The sequence below is a fragment of the Pezoporus wallicus genome, unplaced genomic scaffold, assembly GCF_028554395.1.
Source record: "Pezoporus wallicus isolate ANWC-B61680 ecotype Strahan unplaced genomic scaffold, APGP_CSIRO_Pwel_v1 scaffold_7402, whole genome shotgun sequence".
NCBI lineage: Eukaryota > Metazoa > Chordata > Aves > Psittaciformes > Psittacidae > Pezoporus > Pezoporus wallicus.
Genome location: NW_026641037.1, coordinates 1775730 through 1800327, shown reverse-complemented (window position 1 = coordinate 1800327; position 24598 = coordinate 1775730). Strand labels below are relative to the sequence as shown.

The following is a 24598-nucleotide window of genomic DNA, read 5'->3' as shown; positions in this document are numbered from 1 at the left end:
TGTGGGCATGAAATATCAGCACTGTGCCATAACTGGAAGACTCAGAATATGCCATCACTGTCCCTCAGGCTAACTTAGGCTGTTCCACCCTAAAAAGCAGCAAAGATGAAAGACAGACTGAAGTATTGAAGCTCATTGGCTTTGCCAGATGAAGTATGTACATTTTTAAAGGGCTGCAACCAAGTTCAGCGCTAGCTTTTACAAGCACAGCTCCAGAGCTAAGCCTGGGGTTCTGCACTGCACTGTGGTACAGCGTATTGCAGACATAAGCCATGATGTTTGGGTCTGTCTCAAAGCAATTCTCTGTATTTATTCACAGACAGCTGTCTACAAACTCTGCATGGCATGCATGAAAAACCCATGCACTTACTAAAAAAGAAAAACACACTTTTTCTTTTGTATAAAGTTACCTATTGATAAAGATGTGAACAAGTTAACAGCCACTGGCTAGGATGGCAAAAGAGTGAACCCCATGCGAGAATCCTGGTCTCTGGCTGTGTGTGGACATGGAGAGCAGAGCAGTCCTGTCCACACTGCTGCGGAATTATTCCATTTGGGGAGAAACACGCGTCAAAGCCAAGCTGCAGGGATGGGGCAGCGCTGGAGCGGCTCACCGATCTCTGGAGCCCTCTGGTGGGCACCTCGAGGTAAGGGGATGGCTTTGAGGGATGCTTCAGCTGCTTAGGGCAGACCGGTGCGTTTGCAAAAACATTTTGTAGTGAATTCCTGCATTTTCTCTCAAAAAGTATATTAGGGGGAATTTGTGTCAAGTTCCTGATAACCTGCAGTTAGGTGAGTTGAAGTACATCACACACAGCAGAGGAAATGGCCAAAACAACTTGATTAATGTTCTGAAGTCTGCTGATGTAACTGTTGTCAAAGAAATGACTAGAGAAGAGCCAGTGTACAGTGACTGTCCTGATGAATGAGTCAGTCTTTGTAACATCATTCAGAACACTTTCTGCTGCAAACAGAATACACAGTGTACATACAGTGGACCTGTAACCTCTTCAATATGCCTTAAATAGCTACTGAATAAAAATTATGATAAAGATGATATCTTCCAAGGAAATCCAGCTGTTGGGAACTAGATTTGGTTACCACATTTTTAAATGTTACACTTTGCTTGGCATTCCTTAGGTTTTTCTAGAAACTTAGATTGTGCATGTCCTCTTAGTATTTTATTTATACATCTATTCTCATGAAATATGATTAAGAGTGTTTCACTTACCGCAGATGAACTAATTATTCTTATTTGTTCAAGAGCTTCTGAGAGGCTTCCTTCAATTTCAGCATCTTCTAATGAGAAAAGATCCCCTGCACGTGAAAGGTCTTTTTGTGCCAAAACCAGCCCAAATAGATGATGCATGGCTGCATTCACTGTCACTCAGCTAGATCTCTGAATGCACCATGTGCATGAATGATTCAGATGAGGGCAGAATGGAAACAATCCTGTGGACTAGCAATCAATCTAATATGAAGAATAAATTTAGAGCATATTTCAAGACTTCCTTGGCCCCAGTCTAAAAGGGAAAATGAAAAAAGGGTGTGAGGGGCAGAATTAACAAATATTTCAGATTAGCAAAGCCTTTTAAATAGTGTCTGTACACAGCATACAGGATGACCTGATCCAGGGACATCCTTAAGCACGTATCACAAACTACATGTTGAAGGACCTTTTGCCCTCAAACACTATATAGCTTAAAATGAGCTAAACAATACATAACTTTTAGTAAATAAAGCCAAGTATTTTTTATTTCAATGCATATTACCTGAGCAGGATAGTGACTAGACGAACTGAACTGCCTTTCTGTGGTTTCTAGCTCCAGTAGCAGAGCTAGAGGGGGCAGATGAAGCTGCTTCCTCTGTTTTCTGGGTTGTTGTGTCTTGACTCTAGAAATACATTAGCAAGATTGAGAAGATACTGATTTTTGTTAGAAAAAATCAGTTTTGTTGCCAAAATGATGCCTGCGGTCTTTTCAACTCATGTAAAACAAACAGTTGGCTGAGCTGAAACCATGCATTTTTTGGCTGGGGAATTTACCAAAAGCCAGGCCAAGTGGAGCCAGGCTCAGCACCACGCACACACTTGTGAGAGGACAGTCTTCATTTGTGCCCGAAAACTCTGGTGTTTAAAGCATCTGCAGAGGAGATGTTTGCCTTAATTGTATGAGAAGTTTGGGTTTTCCATATCTCAGAAGTGTTATTTGTTATTCCAAACCTGCTAGGACTTGCCTCACGTTGATGGGTTCTCTCTACTCATACACCTTTGAGGGAAGAGTCTTCATGGCCATTCACAGTGCACATGAGAAAGAGGCCAACAGCATAAGGTCCTTCAAGATCAGAAAATCCCACAGGGCTTGAACACCGCCCCTAAACTTTCCCTAGGCAAGTAAAATTCATGCAGACAGAAAGTGTCTGTCCTTGAGTCTTCCAAGGGTCTCCACGATGGCCCTACAAGTAGGAAAAATTATAAGGGCCACCCCTCCTCCCTCAGCTCCTCACTGTACTGCACTTCATAAAATAATAGAATGGTTTGGGTTGGAAAGGACCCTAAAAATCATCTAGTTCCAACCCCCCTGCCATGGGCAGGGACACCTTCCACTAGACCAGATTGCTCAAAGCCCTGTCCAACCTAGCCTTGAACACTGCCAGGGATGGGGTATCCACAGCTTCTCTGGGCAACCTGTGCCAGTGTCTCATCACTTTCATAGCAAAGAATTTCTTCCTAATATCTAATGTAAATTTCCCCTCTGTCAGTTTAAAGCCATTTCCCCTTGTCCTACCACTACATGCTCTTGAAAAAGGCTTCTCTTCAGCTTTCTTGTAGGCCTCTTTAGGTACTGGAAAGTTGCTCTAAGGTCTCCCTGGAGCCCTTTCTTTTCTAGGCTGAACAACCCCAGCTCTATCTGCCTTTCTTCTTCCACCCTTTCCCACCAAAACTATTCACAGTGACAAAGAATCCCAGTAAGCCAGAATTTCTCAGCCCCAAAGAGCATCTCTAAGTGCAGAGCACTCCAGAGGCTGCTAGCACTTCAGAGAGACCTGTGAGGGACATGGGGAAGTAGAATACCCCTGTTGTTCAAGACCCTACTGAGAAAGGGCTGAACCACACAGAGAACATTCACTGGCACTCATAGCAGCCATGCTGGCTAGAATAAGCACACTGAGCTTCTGTCACCCGAAGTGAACACAAATACTCATAGTGCCATGGCCCTGAGTAAGCTTAAAGGAGAAGTTACAAATAAGAATGCTGTAACCTGTGTCCTGAGAAGCTGCTGCATAGCTCAACAAGCTCACTCTAAACAATAGGCTATTTGTAATCTGGACAGAGTGATGAAGAGGCTGGGTGTGACAAAGGCCTAGAACATCACCACATTTTCCATGCAGGCTCGCATTAGATGAACCTTTTGTAACAGTGTACAGCCACTGGCAACCCCGAAGGCATGTGCCATGTGGGGCAGGCAGAGATGTCCTGCCCACCGGAGCACTAGCGGCCTGCAGGAAGCTCTCCGAATGTGTTTCAAACCCAGATGCATCTTGACATGAGAACACGTATTAAAACACTGTCATAGATTAAAACTTTCCCTTTGTCGTCAGTTACTAATCTAATATAGAATATTTACTGATTCTAGGGCCAGGAAGAGATCTACCAAGCACTACTTCCAGATGGCCCATGTGGATTCACAGCCAACTCCTCTAAGTTCTTTTCTTGAGGCCATAAACAAAATACTACGTTGTCACAAACAATCTCTTGTAATTATTGAGATACAGAGTATCCTTAATCCCCGTTAACCTATTTTATGTTATTTTTCAGGGCAGGGGGGTGAGGGAACACACAAAAACAGAAAACACAAAAAAAAAAACCTCAAAAACCAAATTACCAAAAAAACACAAAACCCACAAAAACCAAAACAAACCTGAAGTTTCAAATAAGGGGCAAAACCAATGCAAAACACTGAGAACCTTCTGGAAACTATTCAATGAAGCAATCTCTTTTCAATAGCATAGGCAGCACCTTACACTTGATCTGCCCAAAGCCTTATTGTAAGGGTTTTTTAATTTTCCCAAATCCATTAATATCATTACACAGGATTTTTAGTTGGATTATTTGCAACAGGACAGAAGGAGAAAAGAGCCAATAAGACTGCAAACACAGAAGCACAACAGGCTACAACCTCCTGACAATTGCTATGGCATAGATCACCAGTCACCAGACTGAAGGGAATGGCATAAGAACAGAGGAGATAGGTCCATTGTACTCATATGCAGCAATCCTCAATTCAAAAATAAAAGTTCAAAAAGCCACCAACATAAACTGATTTTTTTTACCTGTTCATGATTCCTTTATGACATCCTCAGTGATGGTTTGAGGTGCAAAGTTTGTGCTCTTTAAACAAAACCTGATCATTTGCTTTGCTGTCCTGCTACGCCAGCAGCATTCGAGGGCACAGTGAGTGGAAAGCCAGGGAATAGGGTGGCAAGCAGTGAACCTGAAGCTGTTAGTTGCAGTGCCAGGAGTAAGGCATTTCAGGAATGCAGACTAAAGCAGCCTAAAAGTTACCAATGGCTCTGTCAGGTGACTACAGGAGCCTAAATGCAGAGAGGCCTTATCTCTGAATGAAATGCTCTGTTACTAGGACAAAGCTTACTCCACTTGAGGCAGTTGTTTTTAATAGAGAAAACAGAACTCTCTCTATTAGTGGAAAGCTATCCTTCCGGGGAAGAAGGTAAAAAAAATTCAAAACCACCTCACTAAACTCACAGTGTTTGAAAGAAAAAGTGAGCAAACTTGCTCAGAAAAGATTTTCTATGCAAATGAATAAATGCTACTGTTCTGTAGCATTTTACATTAATACCAAATTGGGCAGAACTTTGCTTTGGCTTTTAACATTACTATATGTAGCACAACAAAATCTGAACACATAATTTCTAACATAGCTCTAGGAACAAAGATCTATTTGAACTCTCCCCTGGATCAGCTGCACTGAAACACAGCAGCCCATTCTTGGCGTTGGCAAATGATATTCTACTCGATGTGCTTCTGCACAAGAGTTTCTCAGAAAGGTTCTGCTCTCCATTTGATGAACAGACACTTTTAATGTAAGTTTTTTAGACAACACTAAGGACAATACAGGAAGACATTCACTTACTATAAGCTCTTTGAATTATAGAAAATCTTCTTAATGCTTACATTATGTAACAGTGCCTAGAATACTTTTCTTGCATAGGTCTTAAAAGAAGAAAATTGTCCTCTAAGCTTCTCCTTTCTCACTGTAAGATTGTACTGTTTCCTTTTAATAGGTACCTGGCACTGAGGAAAAGGAAAAACATAACACACGTGTCTTCTAAAAATACCGTATTTTAACTTTCTTTTTAGAGGGCCAGGTTGGATGACAAAATCGCTTCAGTGTATGGTTCCTGAGATGTCTCATCATCTTAACTGCAAAACACCTACCAATATGTTCTCATTCAGATACGACACAGATTATTGTTATCAGTGTCTGATACAGGTGAGTTACATTTGTGTCACATGTACACAATGGAAAAGAGGCAAAGGGATAAAAAAAAGCTTCCAACACAGGCCATTTCCACTTGTTTGCATTGAAGTGCCACATCTAATTCAAAGTTTTCAAACTGATTTTTCACATCTAGTTTCCCTTTTCATGACAAGCCAAAAGAGCCATACTGGACCTTGAATCTGTTCCCCTCCAAGGTGAGTCTCCCAGCTTGCTGGAGGCACAGCATTCTTACCAAAGGTCCTTATCACAAAGCAATCAGAATAAAAGCTAGCCTGACAGGTTTCAGAGCTTGAAGCAACTGAATTGGTCTGCTTGAAAATAATTCCCCCGATAATAGGAGATTAACAATAAAAATTCCATGTAAAAGGGCAGTTGGACCTAAGGACATCCAAAAGCCAATTGAACTTTGAGCTAAAAGACTGAGACTTACAGTTTAACAGAAACAGATTCTTCAGAATGACTTTAGAAGGAAAACAAACAAAAAAATATCTTTAAATCAAAAAAGAAGGGGAGAGGATAAAAAAAAATAATAAATATACATTGAAGGAAATGCTACAGGAAATCAGAATAATTTCCTTAACTTTGAAAAGACTTGAAATGTAAATATAGTTGCTTGATTTTAGCAGATGCTGCAGTCCCACTGAAAACAAAAGAAACCCTTGTAGAACTGTGCAATAATACTGTTAACATAGCTCCATGCTAAGCAACATAAATCGATAAAACCCTCTTTATATTTAAGGAATTTTAGGAAATAGAAGGAACCTGGAGTTCATGTTAAGTGAACCTTATAGTATCACCTAGTCTGCAAAGCAAGAGGCAATTAAAACCTTACTACACTGCTGACCAATCTTGTGTGTGAACTGATGTAATACTGCATTTCAGAAGGAGATTAAGCAAGCACAGTACTAAGTCATAGAATCACACATTGGGTCAGGTTGGAAAGGACCTTAAAGATCATCTAGTTCCAAACTCCTGCCATGGGCAGAGGCACCTTCCACTAGACCAGGTTGCTCAAAGCCCTGTCCAACCTGGCCTTGAACACTGTCAGGGATGGGGCGGCCAGAACTTCTCTGGGCAACTTGTTCCAATATCACATCATTTTCATAGCAAAGAATTTCTTCCTAATATATAATATAAATCTTCCCTCTGCCAGCTTAAAGACATTCCCCCTTGTCCTACCACTACATGCTCTTGTAAAAGGTTTCTCTCCAGCTTTCTTGTAGGCCCCTTCAGGTACTGGAAAGGGGCTCTAAGATCTCACCCCAGCCTTTTTTTCTCCAGGCTGAAAAACCTCAGGTCTCTTAGCCTGCCTTCATAGAAAAGGTGCTCCAGTTCTCTGATCAGTCAGTCCTGAGCTAGCTCACCCCTGCAGCAATATCCATAACCTACCGTCATTGGGGATAGTCCCTGCAGGCTCTTGAAGCCACTAAATATTTGCAGTTGAATACAATAGACAACAGGCTGCCAGCATAAACCACTCTCCCTTGCTGGAGCCACACTGAGGACAGATGATACTCTGAACACAGCACACAGCCAGAGCTCCCTAATGAACCCAAGATCAGTTCAGCACTTCCCAAACTCCATTCTCCACTATACATTTAGTTTGCTACGGGCACCATGCATGGTTCTCCTCAAACTCTTTAGCACAGCTCCCATCTGGAGCACTTCCAGCTGGGGCTTCTTGTCCTGTACTGAAAGACCAAGCTACCACAGCCACCAAAGCTCTTTGACAAACAAAAGATGACATTTGTTTTCTGAAATGTTCAAGAAAAAAATCTAAAAGGTATAAACCTTTAGCTAGATCATAAAAGTAACTTAGACTCAAGTGTCAAGCAAATTGCACAGGAGAGGAAGGTGAGCTGAGAATTTCCCTTAAATGGACAGACAGAGGTCTTGTTCTACCACAGTGATCCTGGGAAATCACAGCCCAGTGCTTTGACTACTCCATCTATAAAAAGGAAAATGGGGGGGTGGGGGAATCAATTTCCTTACCTCGCAAATATGTTGCCATGCTTAATACTCTGGACTGCATGACGTGCTTTGGATGCCTTGGATGAAAGACGCTATAGGAAAGCAAAAGCAAAATAGCATTAGTAACTCTTTGCCTTTCAGTACTCTGTGCACAGACTATAAAATATATGCTGCATTATACCTCCAGGAATACAACTGAGTATTTCTCCAAACAGGGTTTAATATTTAGGACATGGTCCCATAAAAAAACAAACAGGACAGCAGCCCTAGTAAACCCTGTGGGAGTTTGTGAAGTTATTCACACATGCATAGATTGAACAAAGCAAGGTTTAGATTTCCATTCTCTCTGAGGGTGGGTACAAATGTTTCCAACAACTGCATGTTTAGTTTTGTTTTACTTTTGCATGAATAGGAGGAAGATTAGAATCATCTCCAAAGCAAAATTTTACCCTGTGTGTATGATGGGATTCCCTTCTCTTGGAATCCTTCTCCCCCAGCTCATAGGAAAAATCTGTTTTCTGAAATTAGAAAAAGTATGTCTCAAACAGTTACAGAAGTTTGTAATATCTCACAGACTGCTGGATACTTCCTTCCCCACACGCGCCCATCCATGAAAAAGAGAAAAAGAAAGCCTGGATACATTTCCTGTTGTTTTGGTTTTTTTTTCACCCTAAAACTTTCCCAAGAACATTCACATATGCAGTTTATAGACAGAATATTGCAAGATGTTTCAGAGAACCTTTCCCCTCTGTGTTACACTAATGATTTGATTTATTTTTATGTTTGAAAAACATTTACTCACTAAAATAGAGCCCTCTTTCAAAAATTATAAATAAACTTCTCACATTTTTCAGTGAAAGAAAAGGATTAAAGATTATATTGAAAGAGCATAATTTTCACACAGGGTGAATAGACTAGAGCAGTTCCCATGGGATCAGCTGCATATATTTAAACTCTTCCCACAAGACAACCATTGTTTCCTACAAGCCTCTGTTTTTTTTCTGTCATGACAGGTTTCCACACTTCATGTTGTCTAGAAATCCCACGGATGCTGAGCTGGACCAGATGATGAAACAATAAATTATGAAGTCTACTAATTAAGCTAGTGTTAAAACAGTTTTTTGCTAATGAAATGCCTTGCTGCAGTGCTGGGAGCTGTGAAGTGACTTGCTCTCAACATCCAGATCTTACACACAAGGAAGCGGTATTTGTATTGAAGACAACTGGAAAAATAATCAGAGGAATTACACGGCCTCTTTTAAACTCCATCTCTTCTACCAGAATTGAAGGGCTATATGACTATCCCTGGTTTGAAGTAAGTTCAGTGTTCTTTCTAGGTGTGTAAACCAGCATGCAAATACTCTCCCCTGTGATAAACTGGCTTAATCTATAGGTTTTATAGGTCAGATGCTGCTTGAAATGAACCAGATTTCTCAGATCTCCGAGACAATTTTGGCTGCATAATCCATACAGAACCCAACTGATGCAGAGTGGTAAGAAGGTACTTACAAACTTGCTGAGTGCTATTTTTTGAAAATAGCTTGAAACTTAACTTGTATATATATAGACAGATCTCATTGATAACCTACATGCTTGAGAGAAAGTTTTTTATGATTTTCAGTATATAAGAAATCAACAAGACTTATGTTTGACTCCTATTTCAGAACACACCAATGCTATATACAGCACTTCATAAGACTTAACATTTTTTAACATCGGTAAAACATTTCTAAATATCTTCATTAAAATATTATGCTAAAATAACGGCTAATATGGAAAAAATTGCTTCATGTAACAAATACCAATACACTCATTGTTACAGGGATGCTGTCAAAAGCTGGACATTTTCAAGTGCTACTTAATGAGCTTTCATATTTGTGACAAATTTTCAAGACTTATGATGTACAGAGAAAGAACTTGTTATAAAATTTTACAAAATGTATAAATATGCATTTCTGTCTAAAGAGAGTGAAAGACTAAATGGAACAGAGCATGAGGCACTACCAGATAGAGTCTCTAAGAATGTTATTCTGGAAGTGAAGATTGGACTAGAAAATGCAAAGTCACCGTCCTTCAAAGTCTCCTGGAACAGCAGGCACTGAACAATCACTGAATGTCCCAAGGTTCTTCCCAGGTACCTGGCAATCCACTCCAGCTTCTCTTCAGCACAAATTTTAATGGGGCCAACAGCTTGCCCAGCCACATTTTCAAAGTTCCCTTACCATAAGGCAATAATTCTACGGCACTGGGCACAAAGTACCTCCTGAGCATGGAGAGGAAAGGGTAACACACTGAGCCCCAGGATGAGACCAGAGCACTGCAGAATTATCATATGTGCTGTCACACACCACCATATACAGGGACTGCTTTTTAATTCTGTGGCATTTCAAGCTAACTTACAATGTTTTTCACAAACATCACTATAATAACCACAGCTCCTGCTTTCATAAAAAAAACAGTAACAGTCACACCATTAAAGACTACATTTCCTCCACTCTCAAAAACCTCTTCCATTATTTAATATTAATATCCACTACTCGACTTCTTTCCATACAGCAATTTATTCATTATTGATAATGTTACATGAATGCATATTTAAGTTAGTTATTCATACCTCTCAGAAGAGAAACGTCTGAAAAACATCAATAATTGAAGTCAAATTGTCGCACTTTAGAGAAATTCTGATAAAATCCATTACAGTTGTCAGTCCCCTTTCCATCCCCCTGCCTCTGGTATGCGAGGGTGCTGGCTCGGTGCGCAGCCTTGTCAAACCAACCGTACAGTCTATTCAGTTACCCTGGGGTTGTCATGTGGAATCAAGCAAACAAATATCTTCCCTCCATTTTCCCCAACTTCGGCACTCAAAACCAGATCGGAATTAATTCTTCACAAAGCTTAACCTCAGCAGCAGCTTGAGTGAAAACACTCCAAGCTTGATATGGAATTTGAATTAGTTAAAAGGATTTATCAACAGCCAGTGGTTACATTCAGTTAATTAATAACTTGCTTAAGAGTAACAAGGAAATTGCAGAAGTTAATATTACTTATGGGGCCTCTTCTCAGAGGCTGGTGAGAAGGCTGGACCCTTTCAGTGTCTTTGGAGGAAGATTAGCCAAAAGAATAACTGGAGGGGATGCATCCTTTCAGTTGACACTCATTGAATCTCAACAAAGCATAGAACACCAGACAGCCTTTCAGAAGTGTGACTGCCTGGGTGGAATGAGTGCCCAGGACCAATCTAACACCTCTAAAGTTTGGCAGCCATAGCAGAGAAGTGATTTCTAAATCATTCCAGTGGCATCCTGCATGCTTTCCTTCCACTTTAAGCATACTACACTTTCCCCCTAAACTTCTCTTTGATAAACAAATTCCAGGCTTGCAATGAATCAACCATTACTAAAGCTTATCCTACACACAGACCCAGAGGATCTTGATGGAACTGATACTGGCTAAGTCCTCCTCTCCTGGGAGAGCATAGGAGCAAACCCACACCAGGAGTGTCCCAGCACTGACATTTTTCTAGTAATGGCCAAAGTAATATCAAACAAACCAACTCTCAGAGCAGCAAAGTGTAAGGTCAAGCTCTCTTTGCCAGCTGCTGGAAGAAAAGAAAGACTGTTTGCCCAGAGATAATGAGGAGGTATGTTTGTACCATTCTTGTTAGGGCTTTTATCTTTCTGCAATATGGAAAGGATTTATAAAATCATACAGTTTAAAAAAAAAAAAAATCTGCTCCACAGAATATGCATTCAGTCATATGAGTCCTCAATTTGAGTGGCGAATCCTCCAAACAGCTTTTTAGCTTCTGTTCATTCTACAGTGGCCTCCACAACCAACTACAAGATTAATGCTTGGTGAACACATACTTTCAATGATGTTAAGAAAGTCATTGTTTTTTATATAAAATGCAACTGTGTGCTCTCTACATCTTCCTTTTAACCTAGTAGGTATATCAGGAACACAGCTTGCTTCTCTCCTACCTCTACAAGACTGTAAAAACCTTGCAAGCTGACAGGAGAATATTCTCACTCTGAAAATCATTTTCTAAGCAAGAGATTTAAAAAGAAAAAAAAAGGCAGCATGGTCTAACTAGAAGAGTATAAATGAGTCTTGGATTTTATTTCTGCATCTGATAACTACTGAAGACATTGTACTCATTATACAGTAGGAATTAAGAGGTTGATTCTTTCACTCCTTGCGAGCCTACTTTTGACTTCTAACAGCAACCAAAGTAACATTTCCCCCCCAGTGTCTGACAACCTTTTAATGTTTCATGTGGAAGGAAAAGTAGAACCACAAGCTGGTTTTGTACTCACTCAAACACAATTACAGTTAAGGTTAATGACAGTCCTCGAAAGATATACATTGAAATCTTTTCTGATAACTATGCTGAAAGGAGCACTGTTGACTATCTTCTCAGATAATCACTCTCTTAATGTCACAAGGTGGACAGGAAAGGGGTTCCTCTTGCTGTGAGGTGAATGTGCTCTGCTCCCAAAATCATCTGTACGGGACAGCAGGCTGGGGAATATAAAGTAGCAAAGGATCAGCGAGAGACACCCAAACAAGCTTTGAAAAGAAGATAAGGAATTACCATGGAAAAAGACAGTGACTTTGGCCCTTTCCAAGCTAAGAACTTGGATCCTTTCCAATCTGTACACTCCCTGAAGATGTTCAACATGCTGGCATCCCCCTTTACAACCCTGGCCTAGTCATGCCTTAATTCTTTTGCTTCTGCTTTATCATCAATGGATTCATTGCTACAAACCATTAATGTCACTAAGACAATGAAGTCTTTGTTAATGTATAACGGCATGTGAAAGATATAGCAGGAAAACTGACTTAAGCCACCCAGCATAGTTGTCTTAAAAGTTCTCCGATTTTCCCCTTGCTGTTTCTAAACACTGTAATCAGCTATGCAGAGAACCAAGAAATTACCACTGGACGAGGATATGCTTTCAAAGACAGATGAAATCAGAGACCGCAAAGAGCACTTGAGCTACTCACAAGTCTAAAGCACGTTATGTGCATGGTAAACAATATGTTGTAGTAATAAGACAAAGCAAGATACTGTGACAATAAGGCAAAGATTTTCACATACATTTCACTATCTGAAAAGGAGAATTTACTTTATGAAAATAGTTTTTCCCATTCTAAAAAAAAAAAAACAACTTAATTTTAACTTGTAATAGTTACATGTCCTTTCTAAACAAAGCCCTGAAAATATTTATTTTGTTACACTTTGAAATAAACATCTAGTTAGGAAAGAGACATGCTATTGTTCTCTGTCTGACTAATGGGTGAAGAGAAACAGAGTATTCCATATTCATTGCATTTAGCCTAAATAAGTCATGTTATCTTCCACCCAGACAAAGCATTTTAATTTTAATAACAGCAATGCTGACAGCTACAATACTGTTCTTGCAGAATTTTGCTTGTAAATAATTAACAATTGTATAATGACAGTGGGGTTTTTGATAGCTCTATTAATTTCACAGTCAGGCTGGAGTCTCTTTAATTTAGGGTATTCATAAAAATTCAACTCCCTCCCAACTTACTAAATGGTAATAAAAAAACTAATGGAAAAAACAGGTTTACATCCCTGCAGTCTGTATCTATGCCAAAAATCTGTTGTACACCAAGAGTCAGCTACAGAAAAGCAAGGAGTTTAGTACAGAAATCACAGGTCATAGCTCTAAATGGTTTACATGTTTGACCAATAATGATCTGATTTTCATAGAATTATAGAATAGTTAGGGTTGGAAAGGACCTTAAGATCATCTAGTTCCAGCCCCCCTGGGCAGGGACACCTCACACTAAACTATGTCAGCCAAGGCTCTGTCCAACCTGGCCTTGAACACCGCCAGGGATGGAGAATTCACAACTTTCCTGGGCAACCCATTCCAGTGCCTCACCACCCTAAGAGTAAAAAATTTCTTCCATATATTTTGACCTTTAAAGTCTGCATTGCAGTAAATAACAAGTTCACGTCATGAAATTCTGTTCTGTGTTGTAGGTCCTGGTCCGTCACTGATGGGGCACCACCTTCAATATGTACACCAGTCATACCTCTCAAAAACTTGCCAAGCAAGACACTGATGAATGTTCCTCGAATCCACTCATATTTTAAAACCTGGCAACATTCCTCTGATTCTGATGGAATCAGCAAGGATACAAATACCTAGAGGACCATGAAAATGTTTCCCGTGTAAGTAAGTTCTTTATCCATCACAAACTATATAGTTCACTAATTCACAGCTACGTCTTTTACGTACATACTAGGAATTTCATCCAAAATTCATAGAACCGGATACTATGTTTCCTCTACCACAATAACAGATGTCCAATTTGATTTTTTCCCTCCAGATAACACATCCTGCTGTTTCTATTCCATTAAGGATGAAATATTTCACTCCAGAAATAACAGAGCCTCTCAGAAACCCACTGAACATAATGGAGACACTCTTGCTGTCATTACAATCTCCCGGTGCTCTCCCAGTAGGTATTTCCTGAAGTTATCTTATGCCCATTGCTCCATCAGACAAAAAAAGTGGATAATGATATGGATATTTATGAAGTAGTCTTTGGTTTCTCTATGGACTACGTAACAAAAAGCATTTCTGGGCCAAGGATTTGGCTGGCAGCAGCCCAATATTTAGTTTACTTGCATAGTTTAATATAGTAAGTGGATTATTCAGGATTGTAAAATGTCCTGCCAAAATAAAAATGTTAGATGTCAACCTAATATTTCTATCAAATTCCATATTAATTACTAAAACTATTTTTTCTTTTTTTTTTTCCCCATATACTAAGTATTGCTTATACTCCCATTACCAGCAAAGCACAGCAAACTTGTTTGACACTTTCAGAATAGCTGTTTATTTCTAAAGGCCAAATCCTGTGTACTAGACAAAGTCAAAGCTCCTGTTAAAATTAAAAGAGGTTTTCTCTGAACAAAGTCTAAAAACTATAGGATTTGACCCATTGTCTCAGAGGAGCTAGACCCTGCCTCAGCACTGTAGCTGTTTGTTAGACAGGTTTGTAGGTGGTTATTGCCTGGCAGCCCTATCCTGTAACAATACACAGAGCTCATTATCAGCTGCATTGCTCCAAAAGGCTCATCTGCATCTCAAAAGACAACATCTGCTGTGCATCTAGATGTCATCTCCTTGATAAAGTATATCAGAAATAGGAAAAGTTTGCATACTCGTTTTTATATAGCCACTGCTGTTTTGGAGCCAGTTCCAAAATATTTATAGGCAACAAACAAATGTCACTGCAAGTCCATCTGACAGCACTTCAGATGCTCTGCAGCTCCCTTTGCTGTGATGGACAAACTGCAAACACACCCCATCTTTTTTTTTTTTTTTTTTTTGCATACACACATACATGTACCACATTCTCACATTTTGCATATCATGTAACTTTTTCATTAACTATCTGCATCATTTTCCAATTGAACTGCATATTTTATTACTCCAGGCATCTATTTCCATTCACTTTGCTTCCCACATCCAGGGCTTTCTTAACTGAGCTGCACAGCTTATGAACTCTGCTAATTGAGCTGCTTAACTCCATTGCTGAGTTTTCATATACTCTACCAAGCCAAATATTGAGTGCTGGATTTGTGCCACTGGAGTTACAAGCTCCGCAAGTGGAGGAGCACTTTAACAGTTCTGCTGTATTTTTCACTTCTTGGATTTCTGTATTTTTTTCCTACTTTCCTGTACCTGAATGGATTGAAATCTGCATTTGGCTTCAGCAGAAGTTTTTTAAGGATAGCCAGAACAAATTAACTAAACTGTTGATGGCAGCCCACATAACCCTTGTATTCTGTCCCCAAGAGCAAAAGTCAAGAAAACTTACCCTAGGAGAGCAAAGGCAGCTACTCCCACGCAGAAGAAAAACTGCCTGACTACAAAGGACTGTTCCAATAGGTACTCCTTGGTTTTGGTTAAAAGCCAGGAGACTTTAAAATGGTCCTATAAGCAGGAAGGAAAAGCAGTATTGATAAGTAACCATGAGGACATGCTGTTCTCAGCTGCCACAAGTTGAGAGATCAGCAACCAGGGCATGCCTGCTGCTGAGAGACACAAGGTCCAGAGGCAAGACTGGTTCTTCAGAGCATCCAGCTGTTTCTCATCCTAATTAAGTCTATAGGCTTAAACAGTAATTATTAATATTAAAAACCTACTCTCTGAAGCTACTAATGAAACCCGATAATCCACACCATAGACCCACATTTAAAATTAATACAGGCATTTATGCTAATTTACAAGAGAAGCAGTACACATGCCACATGTGCTCACCCTTTTCTTGTGGGCAGGTTCTGCTCTTGGCTATGGACAGATGCCCCGGTAAGAGCCAATATTTACAAAAGACTAAATCATCTGTCCAGATGCTTGACAAGCTTAGCATCATTAACACAGAGATGAGCACAATGCTTTGAAAGACAAACAAGAGGAATAGTACTTCAACCGGAAACTAATTTCAGTAGTGGCACCAGAGCTAACTAGTGGCAGTTATTTGTGGGCTGAGGAAACCAGGGGGCATAATAAAAAAAGAGAGGCAGCACCTCATGGGACAAGTTAACTAATTAGTATGAGCACTAAAATGGCTTGTAAATGCCTTTCCAGGACAAAGTTTTGTTTGCTAGCTTTGTAGAAGAAAGCCTCTGTATACACAAATGAGAATAAAACCATAGAAATGTAGGACTGGAAAATCCTCAAGGGATTATCTAACCTACATCCTTGCGTTGAGGCAAGACCCGTCAGGTCTAGGCACACCCAGTGTTTGTTCTGGTCTTGCCTCCCTAAGCAAAGCTTTTCAACAGTTCATAATTAGGAGTATATCCAGTAGGCAAAGGCTTCTTCCTATTCCGTTAGAAACAGAGGACAACTATTTTGAGATTGCCATTTTGTTACTGTGTGCAAGTTTATGATTCTTTCTCCTCTCTAATATCTCCTTCTGGAGAAAACCCCTCTTTCAGGTTCTCTCTTTTCACCTATTTTCTTGCCCTTCCCCCCCCCCCCCCCCTCTTGATGAACCTTCTCTGGGCTCTCATTTCTGGAGTTTCTCAGCTTATTTCCATAGGGCATTTGGCCATCAGGGAACTGCAGGTAGCTGCTGATGTCTTTGGGCCTGGATTGGGCACCAGCAGGATGTCAGGATGTTCCAGCCATCTGTCTGTCCACCCAAGCACACCGCTGAAGCCTCCCTGCCTCAACTCCTGCCCACAAAAGCAGTTTTGGCTCTTGTGGCATGGTCAGAGCAACCAGTTTAGTTTACCATCCTTCACCAGCTGCAGTGATCAAGCACAAGAGATGCCAACAGGTACCCCTAGCCAGCACACGTTATCAGCACCCTGTCCTATTTCTTGGCCATCCTCTTCACCTCTCTACCTCATGCGTGCCTCTCTGTACACATAACAAGTCTTATATAGTATTACAGATACAGTTGTCTAGATAGAGCTGGCCTTGCAAAATTTCCCTTTGCAGAAAGCCCTCAGTATTCCCCCCAAGTGATCTATGAGGTTTGACCATTTCCCTAACAGGCCCTCTTAACCAGCTGTGCAATCCAGCCCTTGCCCATAGCTACAACTTTTGTTAGCTTCCCCCACTTTCACTTGGCACATTTGGCAATTTCACACCTCCTGCCCAGTGCTTTTCCATGTCCTGGACACGTGGCAAAATTTACCTTACAAAACGTTCATGACCTCAGTTTCCTTGTGGTTCTGTTTGTTCATTTGCTTGCTTTTCTCAGGTTGAGTTTGTGGGGTTGGGTTTTTTACCTGTTGCTTTTTTCCTTAAGCATTTCCCGTAGCCTGAGAACATCCAGACATGGCACACAGCCAAAAGCAGAGGCTCCACTATGAAACTGACTCCCTGAGTTTTCAAGACATACTGCAGAGAAACCATTTTTTTTCTCCTAAACTAAAAATTTAAACCGAGACTCTGCAACAGACTCTGCAATAAGTCAACATCTGATCCTTCGTGTCCAAAAAGTGGTTCTCAGTTTCCCACCCCCCAAGGTCTGAATTTATCAAATAGTGATGTGTACACATTGCATTAAAATCAAGTAAGAGAAAATTTAGTGCTCACCTTTCAAGTCCAGCTCAGTAGTAAACTGACTCAATTTTGCTGTCAATTATGTTTGGGAGAAAAAGAAGAAAATAGGAAAAAAAAAATCAGATTAACACATTCTGAGGTAAACGGTATTTCAGATAAGTTTAATCTTACTTTTGAAAGGTGCAAACTCATCAAATATATCTACACAGAGAACTCTGCAGACCACGAGGAAGGCTCAACACTGTAACAGTTCAGCACCTAACTCTATTAGTTTCCTCCCCCTCCAGCAGGACTCATGGGAAAAGACAAGAATTTAAGCTGGGCCTCAAATTCCCATATCCAGTCTAACTGACTTTAGCCATAAGGGTAATTTTCTCCTAATCATTATTATATTACCCCTTTAGTGTCCCTGTCCCTTCTCAGACTGTAAATTGATGTTCTTCTCTCCTCTTGGAAGAAAAAGGATTAAAGAAAAGGCATGGAAAAAGAGTGAAACCCATACAAACTAGAGGTAGATACTATAAACTTAGGAGCTGTTATTAAGAAGTACCGGCTCTTAAGTCAACATTCTTGAAGTCTAACCATATGAGCAACAGTCTCATTCTTTTTAATTATTTCTCATCCCATTTCACAGAGTCAGAGAATCACAGCATGGTTGGGATTGGAAGGCACCTGCAGTGATCATCTAGTCCAGCCTCCTGCTCAAAACAGAGAGATCCAGAGCAGGTTGGTCAGAACCAACTCCAGCTGGACTTCGCATATCTCCAGGGAAGGAGAGTGCACAGCCTGTCCCAGTGTTTGACCTGCCCCACAGTAAAAAGCTTTTCCTTACATATAACTAGAATTGCCCATATTTCTACTTGTGGCCACTACCTTCTGTCCTGTCTCTGGATACTGCTGAGAGGAGTCTTGCTTTGTGCCTCCCCGTCAAGTAATTATATACATCCAGGATAGGCAGTCTCTGTTTTCTCAGCTTCTCCCTCTACATCAGATGCTTCTACCTCCTGATGATCTTCACAGCTGTTCACTGGACTTGCTTCAGTATGTCCCCACCTTTCTTGTACTGAGGAGCCTGGCACTGGACCCAGCACTCCAGATGCATCTCACCAATGCCAAACAGGAAGGGTCACCTCCCTTTAGTTGTTGGCTATATGCAACACAGTGTGCTGTTATCTGCCTCTGCTGCAAGGGCACATTGCTGGCTCATGAGCCACTGAGAGTCCTCTGTATTAATAAACTTCTGTACATGCTGGCTCAGCTTTCCACACGTTGTTTTCAAATGTTTTCAATCACTACTTTTAAGATCAGGCTTTAGAACAATGCAAGCAGGTGCTATGGAGAAAATTCATGGCTGTCAAAACTGGACCCAACCTTATCACAGTAAGTAAGACGTAAGAGTGATACTGATATTGTACACAGCAACTTACAAGAGAAAAAGGATTGGCAATTCCAGAATTAAAACCAATCAAACAGAATTGTCAGCCTTACCTGGAAGTTTTCTGATGCCTAAATGAATCTTCTCTAATTCCACGTTCTTATTAATTCTTGTAAATAAACTCTATCCTCTGGGTTACTGTAATGATACACTAGCAATAGAGAGGATAAAGAACAGCATTTTCTTGTCTAAATAAGACCCAATATCTGTTCTATTTATCACATTTCATTAACAGGAAAAAAAGTAAATCCTTCCTGAATGTCTTCAAATATGACAAATTTCATTAGCATTATTTAACCTTAAAAATGATAAAAATCTATTTGAAACTTGCAGTCTAATAGTACCTTCACCCACCCTATATTATGTTATCAGAAATGGGTTACTGTCATGCATACATACAGACCAAATATTTTTTTATTTATTGGCAAGGCAACGGGGAAACTCACTTAATGACAGGTTCTTGGACTAATGTATTATTAATTTTGTTACATGTAGAACAAAATTGTACCTATAAATATATAATCTTGTACACCACTTTTTAATGTAGTTTACATTTATGAAAAAATTGGCTGGTTTTCACCACATTATCCTCTCTTTATTCACTTTTTTTCAAGCAGGTGTCATAAGATGCAGTATGTGACATAGAAGATGCATTCATTCCAGGAACAGAGGCAGCAACCAGCCTGGATAAACCTAAGAATTTCAACCTCCATTTCTGAAAATATCTTTTCATCTCTGGAAGGATTTTGGAGGTAGCTTCACAGTATTTTTCTACATATAAATTGCTACTTTATTAATTCTTCCTTATGATTAACATTATGTACTTTTAAATATATTAACACATTTGAGGTCAACAGACTGTATCTAATCATCAGCACACGTGCCTTCATGCATTTAATGATATGTTGGGCACTGACTTAAATAATAAAAATACTCAAACCTTCTTAGTGAATATCCTACAGCAAGGCAAGGCATGAGCAGAGAGACATCTCAGCACAAGCAACACTCTCACTGGCAGGCCTGGGTGCTGGCAATGCTATCCACTAATGGTCCCAAGATAGTCAAGCAGTAAACCAAGTCCCAGATACACCCAGGGAGCCCAGCCTGAGGAGACACAGCCAAAGAAAGGACTACCCCATAGGTCCAAAGTCCATTCAGAAAACAGGGCTGGATGCAACCTGTAACATGTTTCATAAGGGGCCCATCCAGGAGACAAGCTGCTAATAGCTGGACCTGAACTAGGGCCCCTGGGCAGGTGAGGATGATCAGGTGAGAGTGGAAGGCCCAGGTGAAGACAGGTCAGGGTAATCAGTGCCCTTAGAGCACAAACCCCTTCCAGCTTCCATCACACATTCACTCAAGCTTTGTTTGCCTTCATAAATTGTTATGAGGATCATCTGTAGATTATTTTCTCTTCTCCAGTCACTTGCATGGTCTCTTCAGTTGCTGCCCTCACAGGTTCACATCCAGTTCTGGGTTAGGTACTCTACCGGTTACTTACACCAAGAGGTGTTTCCTTTAGGCGGCAGGGAGGGGTAGGAAACAGTTCTCTGCAGTCCTTGTGCCAGTGCAGCACCTCCTGCTGTGCAGGTGGCTCCTTTCAGCCTGCTCCCCCCTCCTCCCACTCTGCACCAGCTGTGAAACTCCATTCTGTCTACACAAGTGAGGAGACTCCAGCTAGCAGGCTCTGTAACAACATTGTAAGGCATGTAACAAAACCTATTCCTTCCTCAAGTCTTCGAAACATTTTGCATATATTTTGCTTTTGCCCATCAATAACAGATGAGTCTCATGGACATCAACAGGGAATTTCACAGTGCCAGACAAATGCTGCTCAACTGCCAAAACCAACACTGAATCATTGCTTGAGCAGCAATTAAACTAGAACAATGCAGTTACCTGGAGCCTTCTTCTAATCATTCTCCCAATCCTGTGTTAATTACCTATGCTGGAGTAACTACAGCAATGATGAGCCTGTATGAAAATAAAAGGTAAAATGATAGTAAAAATTCCATAAATGATACAATATTACTTCCCATCAAAATATTCTAAAATATTCATGTTCCTAATGTACATACCCTACAAAGACCCTAAGATTGTTTGTTAGACTTTGTATAGCAGATCACTAACTGCCATTACCAATGAAGTTAAAAGAAAGCATTTAAGAGCTGCTGAGGCCCCACAACTAGGCACTACTGCTGTAGTGGCAAGGTCACCATGGTCTAAGAGGCAGCCAGTGGAGCACAGGCTTTGGGAAGAAGAGCATGTTGGCTTCACTTGCAGTAAACAAACGGCCAGGGGCCTCTTCACACAAAAGCCCTCGCTTCTCTGTTTCTCGCAGCGGCTGTTTGGCATGTGTGCGTCACACAGGCTTGAAAGCGATGTTTTTGTATGAAGAAGGGTAGCACCACTGACATAACCGCCTAGGTGTTAAAAATACTGTAGTTATTTATACCCGGCCAGTGCCACTCCAGGCACCTTTCTCTGTGCAGGGCTGTGGTAGCTCCCCCAGCCTCTCACCGCTGAGGCAGAAGAACGTCGGCCGCGTTCTGCGGTAGCAGCAGCACACCTGTGTGCTTGCTCGCAGCCCCCTTCACCCTCCGTTTCCTCACACCACACCAACACCGCCTCTCTTCCCCGGGGCTACCGGGACCGCAGCTCTCAGCTGCACAGCGGCTCCGTGGCACTAAGGGCTGGCTCCGCGGTCCGCCCGCAGAGGGCGCCCGGGCCCCGCTGCTGCGGCGGCTCATGGTTGCGGCGGGCGCGGCGGAGACCTGCGGGGGAAGGGGAAAGCAAAGCAAAGGAAAGGGAAGGGGCGGGCGGCCCGGCCCTGTCTCCCGCCTCCCCTCCTCGGGCTGGGCAGCCGCCGGGACTGGTGGGGCGCTGCGGGGCAGGCGACGGCTGCTGGCCGCGGGAGCGTAACCCCGTCCCTGTCCGCGGGGTCTTCAGTGGGGGGAAACCGCCCTCCGGTGGCGGCGGCGCAGGGTAGAGGTGTGTGGCGCCCAGCGCAGCCGGATCCCCGAAGCAGCAGCCCCCGGAGCTCTCGCCAGGTCGGTGCCTGCCCCGCTCGGGTGCGCGTCCTCGTCCCCCCCCGCCCCCAGACAGGCTCTGCCCGGTCCGCCGGGGCCGACCCTGCTCCGCTCAAACTCGCTTTGCCATGTGCGTGGGGCTATAGGACCGCCGCCCTTGTTTAAAGCCGTTCTTCATTATTATTCCTTTAACGTTGCCTCCCCCATTCCCGTTTCTCCCCTGAGGACCGATTGCTGTCAGGGTGCGGGGGCCAGGCCGCGGTCGCACCCGAGGTCTTCAAGGCCACAAGCAGCTGCTGCCCATGGACCATCCTTCCCGCGAGGGATGGCGCCCAGGGGCTTCAGGGATGCGATGCCGTCCGGACTCTCCTGAAGAAAGGCGCTTCCTTGTATTTTGTTGTTTTGTGGTTTGTTTGTTTAGTGTTTTTTTTTTTTTAATCTGAACTGGAAATAATCTGCGATAACAGGACTAGGTTTCTGGGTAAAATTTGGTCTTGCTTTCTCATCAGCGCTTTCTTATCATCATTCACAATCAGGATTTGTGTAAAAATGTGTTTAGAGAATAGCCTGAGATAAAAATACAATGATTTAGTTAATATTGCTGTTTGAGGAAGCCCTGAATTATTCCTTAGCTTAGCTCCACTTTTTCTTTTCACCAGGAATAATGAAATTATAAATACTGTACAACTGAACATCCTTTTGGATTTCAAGCTGTTATTAGCTGCTATTTGGAGAACTTGCAGATCTGCCAAACACACGTATCTGACATCTTTACACGTTACTAGCAATGTCTCATACTTGACATGCAGAAGGCAGCAGCCAGGACTCATGGATATGCACGGCAGCTTGGCCACTGGAGAAGCAAAGAGTGTGGCAACTCTCCCAAGTTCCAGGGAAAGCTTCCTTTTCCTCACTTGCACTGTGAAGCTATTCTTAATGAAGTGGGTTTCATTTTTAAACCATTGACTATTAGTGTTTGCATGTTTTTACTCCAGAATAAGGTATTAAAATAAGAAAAAGGTGTCCAAACAAGGGGTCTCAAGCTCCTAATTCTTTATTACTAAATGTCTTTGAACATAACGGTTTATTTCTAGCTAGACAAACACTACATCTTTCCAGAAAGGTATGATGTCAAGTTTCCAAGTTAATTGTTCTGTGAAAACAATATCTTTACTTTAACTTTTCCAAACAATAGTAACTAGTATTTGGGCAATACTCTAAGACAGAATATGAGGTTACAGGCAAGTTATAGGAACATAAATCATTGTTTAGTATTATTTTATTTCCTCGTCATTGGCAACATAAATACTATAGGAAGAAGTGTCATAGCAGTCTCCTTATCCTCTTTTCAGTTGGAAAGCATTTAATGCAAGAAAAGAAAAATGAAAGGCTTTATTTTTAAATGTTGAGGAAGAAGTCAAGCCTCTGTGCAAGAATGTAGATATTGGAAGAGGGAGCCATCTGTACTGGTCTAGTTCAAACACTTTATACTTTTAAGCTAAAAATGTATTTATGAAATACTTCAAGGTCAGAAGACAGTTTATTTGGTGAAAGGTACATCCTAATATGATACAGCCAGTCCAGGTGTGAGAATAGCTGAGTATCAATCACTGACATCATTGCCTATTGCCTCCCCAGTTCAGATTTATACATTTACTTGATGGCCTCCAGTTCTGGCCACCAGTGGAATGCTGATATTGGGCCCTTGCCGGGACAGAGTATTTTGCTGGGGATTTAAGAAAAGTAGCAATTATTGTAAGATCAAGAATACATTCACAAGGACTGGCAACATGAACGTTATTCTGCTGTGTAAATGTTAAGTAATAACAACCCAAGGATACCCACATGCTTGAAATGTGTTAAGTGGGTTGTGTGGCAGGAGGCCAAAGCTCAAGACTTCAGTCATCTGGGAAGTGTAAGTGGCCCATCTAATTCCTACCGCTTTTTAAACTGTTTGGTTTTCCATAATAGCTGCAGGGTTTTGCAGTGGGGAATAGCAGAAGATCAGGTGGTCGAGCCTGAACTGCCGTGGTTGGACTCGCTGCCACATAGTCCTTGACCTTGTAAGAGAACTTTTGCGTGTGTGAGTCCAGCAGCAGTTCTGATATTCAGACATGGTTTTGCATACCAGGTTAAACCTAATTTTTCAGACATTATTTTAAAATACCCATGTTCAGTCTTTTTTTTTTTTTTTCATCTGACATGTTTTGCTTACCTTGAAATGTGCATTTTGGGATGAAGCTTAATAAAATGTCTAAGGTTATTTTTACAATGTTTCTGAATGGTTGAAAATTCATACCTAAAACCTGCCTGCTAAGTAGTAGGTATGCTTTGGTGTTTCTCCCTGTTTAGCAGGTAGTAAACCCCTGCTCAGCTGCAGAGTACCAGAATGGGAAAGTTTAACTGAAACATTGCTTAAAACTTTTTTTTTTAGCTTTAACAGTTATCTTCCAAGATGGCAACAAACTCTCATAACTTCACAAGTCTAAGCTGACTATATCTAATAGGCTAAGGTGAATTCTTAGTGTATGAATACATGCTTTTTTTTGTTGTTCAGCTGGTTTATCATCCAAT

At 41.3% G+C, this 24598-nt stretch overlaps 1 protein-coding gene across 9 annotated transcripts in view; it reads right to left on the bottom strand.

Annotated features, from left to right (window-relative positions):
- Positions 1-15465, bottom strand: part of VEPH1 (ventricular zone expressed PH domain containing 1) — a 96310-nt gene extending 80845 nt beyond the window's left edge. For 5 of the 9 annotated variants that reach the window (XR_008973808.1, XR_008973807.1, XR_008973809.1 and 2 more), the window contains exons 1-3: positions 10108-10450; positions 7515-7585; positions 1232-1523 (exon numbers count right to left, since the gene is read on the bottom strand). Coding sequence is in view for 5 of the 9 variants with exons in the window: in XM_057421639.1 (XP_057277622.1) it covers positions 1232-1369 (138 nt within the window). In the remaining 4 variants the exon portion in view is untranslated. Of the gene's footprint in view, positions 1-1231; positions 1524-7514; positions 7586-9715; positions 9811-10107; positions 10451-15359 lie in introns of those variants that run through there. The other 4 variants (XM_057421634.1, XM_057421637.1, XM_057421635.1 and 1 more) reach the window with 3 other exon arrangements.
- Positions 15466-24598: the final 9133 nt, after the last annotated feature.